The 19864-nt window shown below is 40.3% G+C and overlaps 1 protein-coding gene across 6 annotated transcripts in view; it reads left to right on the top strand.

Annotated features, from left to right (window-relative positions):
- LOC128700396 (dynein regulatory complex subunit 2) overlaps positions 1–19864 on the top strand; it is a 55396-nt gene that overhangs the window by 28237 nt on the left and 7295 nt on the right. For 4 of the 6 annotated variants that reach the window (XM_053793597.2, XM_053793598.2, XM_053793595.2 and 1 more), the window contains exons 10-11: positions 1929–2076; positions 11888–12036. In XM_053793597.2, the coding sequence (XP_053649572.1) occupies positions 1929–2076; positions 11888–12036 (297 nt within the window). Of the gene's footprint in view, positions 1–1928; positions 2077–11887; positions 12047–19864 lie in introns of all 6 variants that reach the window. The other 2 variants (XM_053793600.2, XM_053793599.2) reach the window with 1 other exon arrangement.

Here is a 19864-nt window from a genome sequence, read left to right as displayed (position 1 = left end):
GTGTGCCTTATCACTTCATCATGTGAGTGTGAGTCTCAGTCTGTCATGTGAGTGTATAAAATCAGTCCAAAATGTAAGTGTGTGTCTCAGTCCATTTTGTGAGTGTCTAGGCTGATGTGTTGAAAAAGATTTATATATATATATTTTTGTTTTTTTCAACATGTCAGACATTTCCCACTGAGGCAGGGTGACCCAAAAAAGAAAGAGACACTTTAACCATCATTCACACATAATCACTGTCTTTGCAGAGCACCCAGATATGACAGTTTGGATGTCACTCCAAACAGCCAATATCCCAAACCCCCTCCTTTAAAGTGCAGGTATTGTACCTCCCACCTCCAGGACTTAGAGTCCATCTAACCGGTTTCCCTGAATCCCTTCACAAAATATTACCCTGCTCACACTCCAACAGCTCATCAGGTCCCCCAAAAAATTTGACTCCATTCACTCATATCCAACATGCTCACACATGCCTGCTGCATGTCCAGGTCCCTTGCACACAAAACCTCTTATACCTCTTCCCCCCATCCTTTCCTAAGACAACCCGTACCTCTCTTCCCATCCTCTACAGATTTATGCACCCTCAAAGTCATCTTATTTTGCTCCATCCTCTCTGAGTGACCAAACTACCTCAACATCCCCCTCTTAAGCCCTCTGAATAATACTTTTAGTAACTCCACACCACCTAATTTCCACACTAGAGATTCTCTGCATAATATTTACACCACACATTGTCTGTAGACATGACATTTCCACTGCCTCCAGCCTCCTCCTTGATGTTTCACACCCATATAAGAGTGTTAGTACAACTATACTCTTATACCTTCCCTTCTTGGCCTCCATGGATAACATTTTTTGTCTCTACAGATACCTCAATGAACTACTCACCTATTTTCCTTCATTTCTATGGTTAACCTTGTCTACTCCCAAATATCTGAACACATTCACTTCTTCCATACTCCCTTCCTCCAATGTGATATCCAATTTTTCTTTACCTAACTCATTTGATACCCTCATCACCTTACTCTTATCTATGTTCACGTTCAGTCATATGATCATACAGAGTAAAAGTAAAAAAAAGAATGTTCATTTTTACTTTAGCTTATTTTGTTTTAGTTTTTCCACATGTTGCACCCATCAATATCAGTGAGTCACACTATATTTCTTTGTCAGCTTTTACTCCACAATCAACACTTCTGTATGACTGATGATGCTTAAACAGCATGATACACTTTACACAGTTCTGCAACCATTATTTTGTCATCTTGAAATGATTGAGCTGAAGAGAAAAATGATAACAGTGATGACATATCAACACTATGAGTGTTAACATCATGTTTATCTGTGGCAATGTGCCATTCAACTGCATTTTTCCATGTGCCACTAATATCCACATCACAACGGCATAGTGTACAAAATGCATGAAAGTTCCTTTTTCTGCTTTTAACAATAAATCCAAATGCTTTGGTCCAGTCATGGTTAAATGTAGTCTTTCTTTTTGGCATTTCTTCAGGGGCTTAATTAAAGCAAGAAACAAAGTCAACCACTCCCACTGCAGCCTTCAGCAGACTGACCATGTCAGACTCCGTGTACCTGATTGATAGCTTGACTCATCTTGTACATGTGTACTGCAGCTCTGTGCATAGTGTTTCCAATGGCAACTATATAAAATTATAATAAAAATGCATCAGTGGTTATTGCCACCTTCAGTTCCCTCTGTTTTAGCACATATATGTAAGGTAATATACTGTATATAATTCTTTTTAGACAAGCCCTTTAAAGGAGGACAGATAAATGTCCTGCTTGAGGTGGTGCAGGATGGAGGACAGAGTTTTCAAAAGCAGGACTGTCTGGCTTAATGCAGAATGTCTGGCCAGCCTATTAGAGAGCAATGTCTGTATAATAGAGTTTAATTACTTGATTGGCAGGTAACTCCAAGGGCACCTACTAGTGTGGTGGAAACAGATGAAGGTGTTGGGTCTAGTATAGGGCTATCAGTAGTCCCAGTCTCTACCATCACCCACGGCAAAGTCACACTTCCTCGTCTTCCCTCTCCACTTACTCCAAATACCAGAGGTTTGTGCAGCTTTTTTTATATCATCATTTCAAAATTACATACAAGCCTTTTGGATTTTAGTACCGTAATAACAAGGATGGAAAGCCTGGAGGATTCTGACATTCTGTCAAGCTATAAGTTAGATATTAATTTAATTAATGATTTATAAAACCAACAAAAAGATGAATAAGTGATGTGCAACTCATGGGTATCTTTATTATTGAGACAGTTTGCCACCCAGGGATTTTATCAGTCAAATACAGAGAATGTTAGTATTGGAAGACACGAAGTAGTTTAAGGTGATCAGTCTCTCATCATTGCTAGGAAGTGTTTAGCCTATCATTTTTCCAGAGTGATGGGCTAAATGCTTCCTAGCAAGGTTGAGGTGACTGATCACCTCCAACTTCTTCTTCCGGTCTTCTACCCTCTTCAGCAGATCCATCAAGGCTGAGGGATTAATTACCTCAACTACTACTTCATGTCTTCCAGTGTTTCTGGTATTATTCTCAGTATTGCAAACATCCCCACAATAAAGATACCCAAAAGTTGTTCATGTCTTATTAAAGTTAGATAATAGTTTCAACTAATCCTTTCAAGGAGGAAGGGAAGGATGGGGGGACTTGATGTCAGAGAATGGCTCTGGATCAAAGAAATTGTAGTTGATCCCTCCTTCCTTAACCCTTAAACTGTCCAAACGTAGATCTACATTCGCACATGTAGAGCTCCGAACGTAAATCTACGTTCGATCTTAATTTTATTTTTTTTAACAAGTTGGCCATCTCCCACCGAGGCAGGGTGACTCAAAAAGAAAGAAAATCTCGAAAAAGAAAATACTCATCATTCAACACTTTCACTTCACTCATACATAATCACTGTTTTTGCAGAGGTGCCCAGAACACAACAGTTTAGAAGCATATACAGTGGACCCCCGCATAACGATATTAATCCGTTCCTGAGAGCTCATTGTTATGCGAAATTATCGTTATGCGAATGAATTTTCCCCATAAGAAATAATGGAAATCAAATTAATCTGTGCAAGACACCCAAAAGTATGAAAAAAAATTTTTTATCACATGAAATATACATTTTCCTACACACAAAGAGGAGGATACATGTACAATAGTAGAGTAGTACATGCACAATATATATTGTGCATGTACTACTCTACTAAATGAAGAATAAATGACACTTACCTTTATTGAAGATGCAGCAATGACTGATGAGACACTGTGTCCTGGGAGTGCCTTTTCCTCCTGAGTACTGTACGTCCTGTTTGGCATTTTCTTCCAGAACATGCCTTATCACACTGTGTATGCCACTACGATTCTTAAATCTCTCAAACCAACCTTTGCTGGCTTTAAATTCACCAATATCAGCACTAGTTCCAGGCATTTTTCCCTGTTCACCTGGGTGTTAGTCGACTGGTGTGGGTTGCATCCTGGGAGACAAGATTAAGGACCTCAATGGAAATAAGTTAGACAGTCTTCGATGACACTGACTTTTTTGGGTTATCCTGGGTGGCTAACCGTCTGGGGTTAATTGTTTCTTGGTATTCGCAATAAGCCACGCCAACAACGGTGCTACAGCAGCAGCAGCTGACAGTGCTACAGCAGCAGCAGACGGTGCTACAGCAGCAGCAGACGGTACTACAGCAGCAGCAGCAGCTGACGGTGGTACAGCAGCAGCAGCAGCTGACGGTGCTACAGCAGCAGCAGCAGCTGACAGTGCTACAGCAGCAGCAGCTGACAGTGCAGCAGCAGCAGCAGCTGACAGTGCTACAGCAGCAGCAGCTGACAGTGCAGCAGCAGCAGCAGCTGACAGTGCTACAGCAGCAGCTGACAGTGCTACAGCAGCAGCAGACAGTGCTACAGCAGCAGCAGATGGTACTACAGCAGCAGCAGCTGACAGTGCAGCAGCAGCAGCTGACAGTGCTACAGCAGCAGCTGACAGTGCTACAGCAGCAGCTCACAGTGCTGCAGCAGCAGCTGACAGTGCTACAGCAGCAGCTGACAGTGCTACAGCAGCAGCTGACAGTGCTACAGCAGCAGCTGACAGTGCTGCAGCAGCAGCTGACAGTGCTACAGCAGCAGCTGACAGTGCTACAGCAGCAGCAGATGGTGCTACAGCAGCAGCAGACAGTGCTACAGCAGCAGCAGCAGCTGACGGTGGTACAGCAGCAGCAGCAGCTGATGGTGGTACAGCAGCAGCAGCAGCTGATGGTGCTACAGCAGCAGCAGCAGCTGACAGTGCAGCAGCAGCTGACAGTGCTACAGCAGCAGCTGACAGTGCTACAGCAGCAGCTGACAGTGCTACAGCAGCAGCTGACAGTGCTACAGCAGCAGCTGACAGTGCTACAGCAGCAGCTGACAGTGCTACAGCAGCAGCAGATGGTGCTACAGCAGCAGCAGACATTGCTACAGCAGCAGCAGCAGCTGATGGTGGTACAGCAGCAGCAGCAGCAGCTGATGGTACTACAGCAGCAGCAGCAGCTGACAGTGCTACAGCAGCAGCAGCATCAGCAGTTCACCATGGTACCACAGTATTTCGATAATATTTCTCACCCTTTTTACCACAGGGTTGGCACTAGAAGCTTTCTTGGGGCCCATGGTCACTTATTTTGCAGATAAAATCACCAAAAACGCTGTAATAATGCGAAATGCTCCGATTGTATGCTTGGATGTTACCGCGGAGGCTGGCTTGTAAACATTGCCACCGGCGGAACATGTGAGGCTGGCTCAGGCCTCACATAGACGCGTCTCGGACGAATAGCGTTGAGCGAGTTTTTTAGCACTATGCGAGGCAAAATTTTAGTGATAAAATGTATCGCTGTGCGGATTTAACGTTATGTGATGCCAACGGTATGCGGGGGTCCACTGTACATATAAAGATTAAGTAGAATGTAAGCCAATAATGTTAAGTTGGCCCATAATGCCAAGGCATAATAGAGGCTCTCTTTGCATTGCAACCCACTATTGTATATACACAATCTCAATGTACTGTTTGCAAAAACATTAAATAAATAAATAAATAAATAAATAAATAAATACACAAAATATCCCTCCAAACTGCCAATATCCCAAACCCCTCCTTGAAAGTGCAGGCATTGTACTTCCCATTTCCAGTACTTAAGTCCGGCTATATAAAAATAACCGGTTTCCCTGAATCCCTTCACTAAATATTACCCTGCTCACACTCCAACAGCTCGTCATGCCACAAATACCATTAGTCTCCATTCACTCCTATCTAACATGCTCACGCATGCTTGCTGGAAGTCCAAGCCCCTCACCCACAAAACCTCCTTTACGACCTTTACAACGTTTTCGAGGATGACCCCTACCCTGCCTTCCTTCCCCCACAGATTTATATGCTCTCCAAGTCATTCTACTTTGATCCATTCTCTCTAAATGACCGAACCACCTCAGCAACCCCTCTTCAGCCCTCTGGCTAATACTTTTATTAACTCCACACCTCCAAATTTCCACACTCCGAATTTCCTGCATAATATTTACACCACACATTGCCCTTAGACAGGACATCTCCACCGCCTCCTCGCTGCAGCATTTACAACCCAAGCTTCACACCCATATAAGAGTGTTGGTACCACTATACTTTCATACATTCCCTTCTTTGCCTCCATAGACAATGTTTTTTGTCTCCCCATATACCTCAATGCACCACTCATCTTTTTTCCTTCATCAATTCTATGGTTAACCTCATCCTTCATACATCCATCTGCTGACACATCAACTCCCAAATATCTGAAAACATTCACTTCTTCCATACTCCTCCTCTCCAATTTGATATATAATTTTTCTTTATCTAAATCATTTAATACCCTCATTACCTTACTCTTTTCTGTGTTCACTTTCAACTTTCTACTTTTACACACATTCCCAAACTCTTACACTAACCTTTGCAACTTTTCTTTAGAATCTCCCTAAAGCACACTATCATCAACAAAAAGTAACTGTGTCAATTCCCATTTTGTGTTTGATTCCCCATGATTTAATCCCACCCCTCTCCCCAACACCCTAGCGTTTACGTCTTTTACAACCCCATCTATAAATATATTAAACAACCTTGGTGACATTACACATCCCTGTCTAAGACCCACCTTTACCGGGAAGTAGTCTCCCTCTCTTTTACACACGCTAACCTGAGCCTCACTATCCTCATAAAAACTCTTTACAGCATTTAGTAACTTACTACCTATATACTTGCAACATCTGCCACATTGCTCCCCTATCAACTCTATCATATGCCTTTTCTAAATCCATAAATGCAGTGAAAACTTCCCTACCTTTATCTAAATACTATTCACATATATGCTTCAATGTAAACACTTGATCTCCACATCCCCTACTCTAAAACCTCCTTGCTCATCCGCAATCCTACATTCTGTCTTGCCTCTATTTCTTTCAGTAATAACTTTTCCTGGTATACTCAGTAAACTTATTCCTCTGTAATTTTTACAATCTCTTTTGTCCCCCTTCCCTTTATATAAAGGAATTATACATGCTCTTTGCCAATCCCTAGGTACCTTCCCCTCTTTTATACATTTATTAAACAAAAATACCAACCACTCCAACACTATATCCCCCCCTGCTTTAACATTTCTGCCATGATCCCGTCAGTTCCAGTTTCTTTACCTCCTTTCATTCTACATAATGCCTCATGCACCTCCCCCACACTCACATCCTGCTCTTCTTCACTCCTAGAAGATGGTATACCTCCTTGGCCAATGCATGAAGTTACCGCCTCCCTTCGTCGACATTTTAAAGTTCCTCAAAATATTCTCGCCATCTACCCAATACCTCCATCTCCCCATCTACTAACTCCCCTACTCTGTTTTTAACTGGCAAATCCATTTGTTCCCTAGGCTTTCTTGACTTTTTTATCTCACTCCAAAATTTTGTATTTTCATCAAAATTTCTTGACAGTGCCCCTCCCACTCTACCATCTGTTCTCCTTTTACACTCTATCACCATTCTCTTCACCTTTCTTTTACTCTCCATATACTCTGCTCTTCATATAACACTTCTGCTTTGTAAAAACCTCTCATAAGCTACCTTTTTCTCTTTTAACACACTCTTTACTTCATTCCACCAATCACTCCTCTTTTTTCCTGCACCCACCCTCCTACAGCCACAAACTTCTGCTCCACATTCTAATACTGCATTTTTAAAACCCTCTTCAACCCCCCCCCCCCCAATACTCATACCTGCTCTAGCCCACCTTTCTGCCAGTAGTTGCTTATATCTCACCCGAACTTCTTCCTCCCTTAGTTTTGTTGCCATTTTTCTTTTGTCCCATCTACCTCTTACTCTAACTGTAGCTACAACTAAATAATGATCCGATATATAAGTTGCCCCTCTATAAACATGTACATTCTGAAGCCTACCCATCAACCTTTTATCCACCAATATATAATCTAACAAACTACTTTCATTATGTGCTATATCGTACCTTGTATATTTATTTATCCTCTTTTTCATAAAATATGTATTACTTATTACCAGACCTCTTTCTACACATAGCTCAGTTAAAGGCTCCCCATTTTCATTTACCCCTGGCACCCCAAATTTACCTACTACTCCCTCCACAACATTTTTACCCACTTTGGCATTGAAATCCCCAACCACAAGTACTCTCACACTTGGTTCAAAACTCCCCACACACTTGCTTAACAATTCCCAAAACCTCTCTCTCTCTCTCTCTCTCTCTCTCTCTCTCTCTCTCTCTCTCCTCTACACTTCTTTCTTCTCCAGGTGCATATATGCTTACTATAACCCACTTTTCACATCCAACCTTTATTTTACTCCACATAATCCTTGAATTAATACATTTATACTCCCTCTTTTCCTGCCATAGCTTATCCTTCAACATTATTGCGACTCCTTCTTTAGCTCTTACTCTATTTGAAACCCCTGACCTAATTCCATTTACTTAAGAACATAAAAACTTAAGAAAGAAGGAACACTGCAACAGGCCTATTGGCCTTTGCGAGACAGCTCCAATTCTCCCACTGGCTTAAGCCAATGCTGTGACCTAGTGAGGTTAGACACGTCACTTAAGGGAGGAGCAGTGCATCCGACCTAGTAGCACAAGCTAGTCAGGTCCAAGTCACCCCCACCCACACCCACTCATGTATTTATCTAACCTATTTTTAAAACTACACAACGTCTTAGCGTCTATGATGGTACTCGGGAGTTTGTTCCACTCATCCACAACCCTATTACCAAACCAGTCCTTTCCTATATCCTTCCTGAATCTGATTTTTTCCAATTTAAAGCCATTGCTGTGAGTCCTGTCTATGTTAGATATTTTTAGATATTTTAACTCTCCCACCCGTAGATTTACATTCAGAGCACTACATGTGCAAAGGTAGATCTTAGCTTGGACAGTTTAACCCTTTCAGGGTTGGTGCCGTGCTAGTATGGCTTGCACGCCAGGGTTGGTGCCGTACTAGTACGCATAAATTCTAATGCCTTCAAATCTAGCAAGAGAAAGCTGGTAGGCCTACATATGAAAGAATGGGTCTGTGGTCAGTATGCACAGTATAAAAAAAATCCTGCAGCACACAGTGCATAATGAGAAAAGAAAAATTCCAACCGTGTTTAACCCTTTCAGGGTTGAGAGTCCCTCTCCTAAACTTGTTCTGAGGGTCGAAAATTTTTCGGGAAAAAAAAAATTATTTTTTTCTTATGAAATGATAGAGAATCTTTTCCCGATCATAATGACACCAAAATTATGAAATTTGATGGAAAACTTACGGAATTATGCTCTCGCGAAGTTAGCGGTCTCACCGATGCGTAAACATCGGCGATTCTGCCCACTTTGAACCTTATTTTTGGCCAATTCCTGTGTACTAGTCGATAAAAATCATATTTATTTCGCTAGAACTCCATTTTTTCTATCGAATGAGTACAAAAAAAAACACCCATTTACCAATTTCAACTATCCAATAAAGTGGTTAGAAATTCGCAATTTTGCCAGTTTCACACAAATTTCAGAAGATGCCAATTTCCAAATAGGGTCCAGAATAAACAAGAAAGACATTCCTGGCACTAAAATAACAAGTTCTCTGTTCGTTAGTCACATCCCCAGGCCCCTCTTGTATTTCTTTTGCTTTCCACTATGAATTTTTATTCTTACAAAAATTAGTAGATTTACTGTTATGCAGACTATTGCATTAGTGTAGAAATGGTATAAATAATATCAGTGCACTTGTGAGAGAATATTAGACTCACCTGTTGACGTGTATTGAACGCTTGGCATGATTTGTTTACTTTTGAACTTTGGTAAAAATCGAACATTTCTGCTACTTTGAGCTCAATTTCAAGGTACTTTTCATAGTAAAACCAGTCAAAATCATCTCAATTTCTGTAATATGTCTTCCATTCTATAAAATGAGACCAGGAAAACTAGAATACTACAACCATAAATACCATATGAAAATACAGTGCAAAGTCGCTGTTTTAATCCAAAAACACGGTCAAAGTTTTTTTTTCCTCATTACACACTGTGTGCTGCAGGATTTTTTTTATACTACAGCCTACACTGACCACATAAACCCATTCTTTCATATGTAGGCCTACCAGCTTTCTCTCGCTAGATTTGAAGGTGCTAGAATTTAGGTGTACTAGTACGTCAATAACCATGGTGCGTAAGCCCTACTAGTACGTCGAAAACCCTGAAAGGGTTAAAACAGCGACTTTGCAGTGTATTTTTGTATGCTATTTATGATTGTATTCTAATTTTCCTGGTCTCATTTTATAGAATGGAAGACATATTACAGAAATTGAGATGATTTTGATTGACTTCACAATGAAAAGTACCTTGAAATTGAGCTCAAAGTAGTAGAAATGTTAAATTTTTGCCAAAGTTCAGAAGTAAACAAATTATGCCATGCGTCCAATACACGTCAACTGGTGAGTCTGATATTCTTTCACAAGTGCGCTGATATTATTTATACCATTTCTACGCTAATGCAGTAGTCTGCATAACAGTAAATCTATTTTTTGTGAGAATAAAAATTCAAAGTGGAAAGCAAAAGAAATGTAAGAGAGGCCTGGGGATGTGACTAATGAAGAGAGGAAATGTTATTTTAGTGCCAGGAATGTCTATCTTGTTTATTCTGGATCCTATTTGGAAATTGACAAAATGGCCAATTTCTGACCACTTTATTGGATAGTTGAAATCGGTAAATGGGTGGTTTCTTGTACTCATTTGATAAAAAAAAATGGAGTTCTAGCGAAATAGTTATGATTTTTGTCGACTGGTACATTGGAATTGGTCGAAAATAGGGCTCAAAGTGGCCAAATCGCCGATGCGTAAACATCGTCAAGACCGCTAACTTTGCGAGAGCATAATTCCATAAGTTTTTCCATTAAATTTCATACTTTTGGTGTCATTGTGATCAGGAAAAGATTCTCTATCATTTCATAAGATTTTTTTTTATTTTTTTTTTTAAATTCCGAACCTGAGAACAAGTTTAGGAGAGGGCCTGCCGACCCTGAAAGGGTTAAGGGTTAATTCAGTCCAGATTACCTCCCATTCTCAAGCAGCTGTATGACCCTTACAGGGTTAGTGCTTCCCTATAAATAATATAATACAACACAGTGCGGTTTATTTATTGCTAATGGAAGAAAATGTAATAAATTACTGTTCATATTTTTATCACATCTCCCACCGAGATATGGTGATCCCCATAAAAAGAGGAACATATTCACAGTTATTCATTTAATAGGCGTCTTCCCTGAAGTTAAAATTATGGATTAAAAGTTTTTACATATCATGAGCTTTACAAAGATTGCAGTAGATATACTGTACATAATTTGATACATAAGTAGACACAAAAGAAAGCCACTATTTATGCAGTGCATTTTAGACAAACTAATCATAAGGCTTACATACTACTAAAAGCTAGACCTAGCATATTATTGAAGATTTTTTTGTGTAGCACAGTACAATCACAAAAGAATTACAAAAGAATTACATAGTACATACAGTCATTCAGTGATCTGCATTTTATGGAGTGTTTGAATGAAGGTGATGAAATCACCTGGGTAAATATTTGAGTTCATCATTATTATTATTATTATTATTATTATTATTATTATTGAAGAAAGTGCTAAAACAACAAAATATTTGAGTTGAGAATCCTGCAGATATTGCAAGCACAGTACAAAGTGAATATTTTGTATATTAGGCAAATTTAAACTTTTGAATAAGAGTGTGTGCATTGCCTGGAGCCTGAATGATTGATTATTCTGAGAGCTTGTTTTTGCTGAATAACATGTTTAAGGTGATTAGCTGTTATTGATCCCCATGCACAGATACCATAGGTGAGGTATGAATTGATTAGAGAGTAATGCAAAGTGAGCAGGGATGTTTGGCAGCCATAGTGCTATATTTTTGAGAGGATGGCCACTATTTTGGATTATTTTTTTATTTCGAGATGTTCTGGATGTGTGTACTCACCTAATTGTGGTTGCAGGGGTCGAGACTCAGCTCCTGGCCCCGCCTGTGTGTGTGTGTTGAATTTTAGTTCATTATCAAGGTGCATACTCTTGTCCTTCCTATTGATTGATGTGATTTTAATCTTTGTTCAAATAAACATTGTTAGCTTTGCTCCCTAATATTATGTAGATGGTCTTGTTACTATTTAGTGTGAGTTTGTTTGTTGCGATCCAAGTACTGTAGATATTTTTGCAAGGTTTTCATTTATTGTGTTGAGTGCATGCGGATTGACGTATGAAGTAATAAAAAAGTCGTCATCTGCAAAAGAATTGGTTTAAATCCTTGTGAAGCATTATGGTTATTTTTCAGGAGTGATAGTTAGGCGAGCAATGCTGGGACAGGACAAGCTGGCCAGAATTGGTGAGCTGCTATACCATGAAGAGGCTGCCCATGAGGCAGCTCACACCCTCCAATCTCATCCTACCAGTGACCCTCTGCCTGACTTTGTTCTTCAGGAGGTGAGTTAAGGTGGGTTACATACTCAGCTACAACCTTTTTTTATTTATTTATTTATTTATTTTTTCAGATTTTTCCCAAAGGGGTTATTTTATTATGCAGCTCTACTTAATAACCGTGAGTGAAAATATTGCTAGAACAGTTGTGTACAGTATTACAGTGCAAATAATTCACACACCATTGTAGATATTAACTCCATTTTTGGCTGTTTCAAACTCCACTTTCACTATCTTTACAGCTACAGCATTCATATCTACAGGCATCACTATCTCTGCAAGTAAACCAGATCTGATTGCAGCAGGTCCTGCATATAGCTATAACACACTTTTATAGTATGGTGCACACATACTTATAGTATTAACTCTTTGACTGTCGCAAGCCCATTTCTGAAACTGGCATTCTATATCGAAAAATATTCAAAAAATAAAAAAATTATTTTTTATTACCAAAATGTTAGGATTATTTTTCCGAGCGTTTTAAGCCTAAAATTTTTTTTGGGCAATCAGTACTTACCAAGATATAGAGGTGTAAAATTGGCAGAAAATGAGTCGCATATGGCAACAGCAGCGAATGCCTTTTCTAAGTAACTTATGAGGCCTGTGAGACCAAAGTAAGTTGCAGTGTACAAATATACACTTGTATACAACACAATAACCACACAAACATTATCATTATTATATTGTTTACAAAACTTTTTTATACAAACCAGCAATACAAAAAATTGTTTATTACTGTTGTTCTATAATATATATACAAATGTACAGTCACTGAACACTTTCCTAGAACTGCTGCAGTTTGTGAAAGTCTTTGAAACACGGTGTTATGCACAGTGGAGTTTTACACTCCTCATACATAAAACAAGTGTCTGCTCTTTTGTGGTATGTGCACAGATAAAACACCTCTTCTGAGCACTTTTCTTGAAAGTAGTAGGAGGCAGTTGTATGGGGTAATGATCACCAGGCCTCAGACGAGATGGCATGTGTTGGTAATTTCGTGGGTGCTGGTCTATTGCAGGTGTTGCTCCTTGGTACTTGAATATTATTTGTCTGATGACTGACAAACAAAATTCACCATATTTTGGTTTGTTGGTGGTCTTCAACTTGTATACGTTATAAGCATTCAACATGGAAATGTCAAGAAGATGGAAAAAAATTTTATGTACCACTTATAAATCTTATAGGTAGTAGGTTGGTAGAGAGCAACCGCCCAGGGAGGTACTACCGTCCTGCCAAGTGAGTGTAAAACGGAAGCCTGTAATTGTTTTACATGATGGTAGGATTGCTGGTGTCCTTTTTTCTGTCTCATAAACATGCAAGATTTTAGGTATGTCTTGCTACTTCTTCTTACACTTAGGTCACACTACACATACATGTACAAACATATATACACACCCATCTGGGTTTTCTTCTGTTTCCTTTCTTGTTCTTGTTTATTTCCTCTTACCTCCATGGGGAAGTGGAACATAATTTTTCCTCCGTAAGCCATGCGTGTTGTAAGAGGTGACTAAAATGCCGGGAGCAAGGGGCTAGTAACCTCTTCTCCTGTATATATTACTAAATGTAAAAGGAGAAACTTTCGTTTTTCCTTTTGGGCCACCCCGCCTCGGTGGGATACGGCCGGTGTGTTGAAAGAAAGAAGAAGACTTATAAATCTTGCAAACACAATCAGCAAACCCAATCTGCATGTCACATTTGTCCACTAAGCACATATTGAGGTTGTAGTCCATCACAGCTGCAGGTTTTAGAATGGGTTCATTGGTTTCTCTATTCTGCCTGCCACTGTCTGCCATTTCGTTTCGGTGAACTGATGTCAACAGTGTGACATCATGTTTCTCATGCCACCGAAATGCCATGACGTCATTGGCAGCAAATGCCTACACCTCACCTCTGTGAGTGCCTGTGTTGAACCTAGGCATATGCTTACAATTTCCACGCACTGTGCCACATACGTCTGTCATGTTCACTCACAAGAAATCACTGAGTAAGGGGCTTGTGTACCAGTTATCAGTAAATAATATATGCCCCTTACCAAGATTTGGTTCCATCATTGTTCTAACCACATTACCAGAGATACCCAATAACTTCCTGGTATCTCTCAATGTGTTACTACCAATGTACACAATTATATCCAAAACCAGACCACTTTTGCAATCACAGTACAAATAACTTTATACCAAAGTGTTTCCTCTTGCTTGGTATATACTGCTTGAACGACAGTCTGCCTTTGAACAAAATCAAAGACTCGTCAATAACAAGCTTCCTGAAGGGATAAAAGTACATACAGCACTTTTGTTTCAGGCACATGAACACATTCCTGATCTTATATAACCTGTCATTTCTGTCAGGCCATGTTTTGTATGAGAAGTGTAGCATATGTAACAGCAGCAAAAATCTATTCACTGGTATAATATCACTAAAACCTGGGGTTGAAATCAGGCATTCTGTTGACCAGTATATGGTGATAGTGTGCTTATACACATCTGGCATAAGCATTATTATGGCAAAGAACAGGTACATCTCTGCCACAGTTGTGTCCTTCCACTGGTGTAGCCATGACCTTGGTGAAAGAATTTATTTGTCATGGTGTACTCATAGTATGTATTGCTTTCCTTGACAATAATTTCCATCAGGGGTTCATCAAAGAATAACTGAAAGCATTCCAGTTCAGTGGCATTGTTCCCAAGTGTACACAATGGCCGTATTCCACTCTCTGCTTCATCAAAGTCATGGGGATTGGGAACAAAATTGGTACCTTGCTGCCAATCCCAGATGTGGTCTGCTGGTGGATACTGGATATTGAAAGGTGATTGTGGTTGTGGGAGTGTGGGGGTGGTTGAGGCTGGTTGTGGCTATGCTGAGTTAGCAGCGTGGCCTGCTGCTGGTGCCACATGACTCCTGCCACCGCCAACACCACCACCACCTGCTGCCCGATGTTCATTACACATCCCCATTGTAACAATATCGTCATGTTCACTCTCTAGTCGTGGTGTAGGGCCATGGGATGTACTCTGAGATTTACTCCTTTTCCTTGGAATGGCATATGGCACACTACCAGAACGCATGCTGCATCGTACATACTGCTGCTTCACTGGAGAATATTCCCCCTCACTGTTGCAACTCGAGCTGCTTTCAATAACTTGGAAATCACTATCACTATCACTTTCACTGCTCACAATCGAGTCCTGTACATGGGGAAATAGTTTCCTTTTTCGTCCTGGTACAGGTGAACGTGAATGAGATGGCCCAGCACCAGAGGTGGTAGGTTGTGGGTCATCTATGTTTTCATCACTAATTACGTTATGCTGGGCACTGCTTTCGGTCACACCCTCCTGAAAACCATGGAATTCATTCTCACTGGCACTTCCATCACTGTTAGAACTATCACTTTGGAACAGTTTGGCAAGGAGTAAGGTATTTCTTACCGTGTGGCATCATGATGGCGTTCCCACGATGCACCACTGAGCCCGATTTTTTTCATAATGCGTGCGCCCATCATGCAGACCCATTCTTTCACATGTAGGCCTACCAGCTTTCTCCCGCTTGATTTGAAGCCGCTAGAATTTACGTCAAAAACATTGGCTCGTAAGACGTATATATACAGCCGAAACAGTCAAAGGGTTAAGTAATGTGCATACATACTTATAGTATTACTTCTGTAATCATGTATTCTGTCATACTCTAGGATATAGTACATGTCCTTAGATTTGCCAGACACATATTTGCTGTAGCAGTTATTTGGTTGATGTGCACCGCAAGTGATATGCTTGGTATGATACTCACCCCATAGGGCAAAAGCTGCAGAACTACCTTGATGGATGTCTGCAGCTTTTGCCCTATGAGCCTGTACTCTGTCTGTGGTCTTCTTTGTTCTTCCCCAATCTTCATAACTTTACATTTGGTGGGGTAAAACTCCAGGAGCCATTTGTCAGATTATGCCTGCAGTCTGTCCAGATTCATTTGTAGCATTTCCTGGTTTGCATTCCATCATTTTATATAATGACTTAAACCAAGGTTTGCACAAAAGTTTGTTAAAGGGAAAGTAGCTAGGGTACTCCCAAAAATTAAAAGTTGAAATAATTTTCTCTGCAAGGCTGTCTGTTTTAAATGATGAAATGTCAGTACCATACATATAAAACTTTAGACTAGGAGAGTGTTTAGAGGCACAGTAGCTACCATTTGCACTTTGTGACACATACTCATGAGAAAATTGAAAAGTGAAAATTATTTTGGTAAATTGTTAGTTTTACTTAAAACTCACAGCAACTTGCATTTGTAAAGAAATGGAGATGAGGTTGAGCAACTTCAGAGTCTGACTTGTGGTGATGTATGTGTCCGGTGAAGTATTTCCCACCAAGGCAGGGTGGCTTGAAAAAGAAAAACTTTCATCATCATTCACTCCATCACTGTCTTGCCATAGGCATGCTTACACTACAGTTATAAAACTGCAACATTAACACCCCTCCTTCAGGGTGCCGGCACTGTATTTCCCATCTCCAGGAATCGAGTCCGGCCTGCCAGTTTCCCTGAATCCCTTCATAAATGTTACCTTGCATACACTCCAACAGCATGTCCTGCCACTTCAATTTATTGGAGAATGCAAGAATTTGTTTACCATTAGTTTAGCCTCATCATCTACACTCTACAGGGTTATCGAATAGGAAAAGCAGTGCTAGGTGCTTGGAGGAGTACTGTAGATGCTGACAAAATACCTTTGTGGCTGCCTCCCTAATTTTGCGTAAGTTCAAGTTGTTGAATAGTTCTCTCCCTGGGAAGGAGGCCTTATTCCAGTAGTGAGTATAAATAAAGACAGGTAAATTTTTACTATGACACATCTCTCTCTCTCACACATGGCTGGATTACAGGGCAAGCCAGCCAGGCAGCTGCTCTGGATGCTGGCTTATAAGGCATGCCAAAAATATGAAAGCCAGAAAAAAAAAAAAACTTTTTAAAATAAACAGCTAAAAATTCCATGTGCAGTAAGTTATTTTAAATTTAGTGCATGAAAATAGAGTAAAAGGTACATGATTTATCTTTATTAGGCCAAATAGAAAATTTGTTTTATCTGCCAAAGTCTAAATTTGCCTGGGGTACCCAGATTTTCAGTCTGGTACTGTTCACACACTGTTAACCTTATTTGACCCTTGAACATGAAGAGCTTTAAGTAGTAAATGGTCTTTGACATCCATTGTGCATGGGGCATTTGTGCCAGGGTATGGAAGCATGGCCCACCAGCTGATGATCCTCTTGAGGAAAACTTGGTATAGTTGAAGTAGCCCTGTAGTCTAATCATGGGACCTGGGTCTTGATGTCATCTGTGTAGAATGATGTAATCTCTTGTTGCAGGCCCTCTGGCATGTCAACAAATGGTTCATTACCAATAGGGCTGAATTAAGCATTATTTTGGAAACATTTAAAAAGCTTCACCTCAGGCCTGCTGGTTACTACAAGTGTGACAGAGAACACAGATGACATTCTTATGAGAACATGATAGTAGCATGAGACCCAGACAGGCTCCTTGTCGAGAGCTTTCTCGAGAAGGGTGTAGGTACCCATGTTCAACTCTGTTGAGGTTCTTGTGTCATACATCTAATTTGTAGAGGGTATACGTATATGAGGTAGACCCTGTAGGCAAAATTATATTTTACATGTCATACTTAGCCATATGCCATCTAATATTATTGAAATTAAGCAGATAACCTTATTTAACTGTCTAGTTTTTTGAGGTGGAAAAGGGCAGCTTTGTGGAATGATACATTCTTTTTCTTTTTCCTTCAACAAACCAGCTGCATCCCACCAAAGCAGGGTGGCCCAAAAAGAAAAAGAAAAGTTTCTCTTTTTAACTCGAGTAAAGTATACAGGAGAAGGGGTTACTAGCCCCTTGCTCCCAGCATGTTAGTCACTTCTTATGATATGCACAGCATACAGAGGAAGAATTTTATTCCACTTTCCCATGGAGATAAGAGGGAATAAACAAGAACAAGAGTGGTGTGTATATATATATATTTTTTTTTCAACAAACCAGCCATATCCACCAAGGCAGGGTGGCCCAAAAAGAAAAACGAAAGTTTCTCTTTTTAAATTTAGTAATATATACAGGAGAAGGGGTTACTAGCCCCTTGCTCCCGGCATTTTAGTCGCTTCTTACAACACGCATGGCTTATGGAGGAAGAATTCTACTCCACTTCCCCATGGAGGTAAGAGGAAATAAACAAGAACTAGAAAGAAAATAGAAGAAAACCCAGAGGGGTGTGTATATATATGTTTGTACATGTATGTGTAGTGTGACCTAAGTGTAAGTAGAAGTAGCAAGACGTACCTGAAATCTTGCATGTTTATGAGACAGAAACAAGACACCAGCAATCCTACCATCATGTAAAACAATTACAGGTTTCCATTTTACACTCACTTGGCAGGACAGTAGTACCTACTTGTGGGTGGTTGCTGTCTACCAACCTAATACCTAGGAGAAATGTTCACATCTTTCTTCTTTCAACAAACCAGCCATATCCCACTGAAGCAGGGTGGTCCAGAAAGAAAAGCAAAAGTTTATCTTTTTAACTTTAGTAATGTATACAGGAGAAGTGGTTACTAGCTCCTTGCTCCAAGCATTGTAGTCGCCTCTTATGACATACATGGCTTACGGAGGAAGCATTCTGTTCCACTTCCCTACGGTGATAAGCAGAAATAAACAAGAACAAGAACTAGTAAGTAAATAGAAGAAAACCCAGAGGGAGGGTGTATATATATGCTTGATGTGTGTGCCCAATGCAAAGACAGGAAAGTGTAGTCTCCCAACCACGACATTGATGATAAGAAAACCAGGATCCTAATCTCGGCTTGACAGAATGTAATTAGTTGTGAATTGTTGTTACCAACAGTTGTGAAGGTGCCTAGAGATTACAGCAGAATAGTCCAAGAATGGAGTACCTCTATGTGAAACTGGAAGGTCATGTTCCACTGACCATGCAGCAGAGTCCACCTCCTTGTTGCCCTGAACATTAACATGACCAGGGACCCAGCAGAAAACAATTTCTTTGTTTTTGCTAGAAGTGGGATGCAACCAAAGTTGTCTACGAAGAACTAGGTGATGAAGTGAATTAAATTTTTTTATAGCTTTCAAAGCACTAAAGGAGTCTGAGACTACCACAGATATTGAGGTAGGTCTGGCCACAATACAGATAATTTCTATGAGAATTGCATACAGTTCAGCTGTGAAAACACTAGCAGAGTCTAATAAATGACATTTCACAACACTGTCTGGGAACACTTTGCAAACCTGACACCATCAGAGGATTTAGAACTATCAGTGTAAACTGCAATGGCATGAGAATGAGACTGGAAGTGGTTAAGAAAAAGTGACCGAGATTCACACACAGTAGTGGGGAAGAACAGACTTGAACTGTCGAAACCTCCCAAGGGAGGGGGGAGAGAACGGTTAGATGCTAGATAAACATAAGAAGGGGGCAACTGAAGAGAAGTCAAGAGTGAGTGAAGACAGAGAAAAGGGATGGAGTAAACAAGGGCAGCAACCAAATAATGGACCTCTACTAACATCCGTTACTGTCCTGTGTGTAAAAGGATCACGAAGGTCATGAAAGCAGACAAAATAACAGAGGCAATGGGCATCATGTTGATCATTCAAAGATGGAACATTCGCCTCTGCATATAGGCGCTCGACAGGTGAGGAGTGAAAAACACATAGACGTAAATGTAATCCCTGATGATGGATGGGATCAAGTCTAGAAAGAGTTGAGGGAGAGGCCACAGAATATATCTGGTGACCATAGCCTAGTTTTGATAAAATTAGAGCTGAATGCAGTCAAAGGAGAGT

Source organism: Cherax quadricarinatus, chromosome 71 (genome assembly GCF_038502225.1).
Source record: "Cherax quadricarinatus isolate ZL_2023a chromosome 71, ASM3850222v1, whole genome shotgun sequence".
NCBI lineage: Eukaryota > Metazoa > Arthropoda > Malacostraca > Decapoda > Parastacidae > Cherax > Cherax quadricarinatus.
This window is presented reverse-complemented; position numbering and strand designations above follow the sequence as displayed.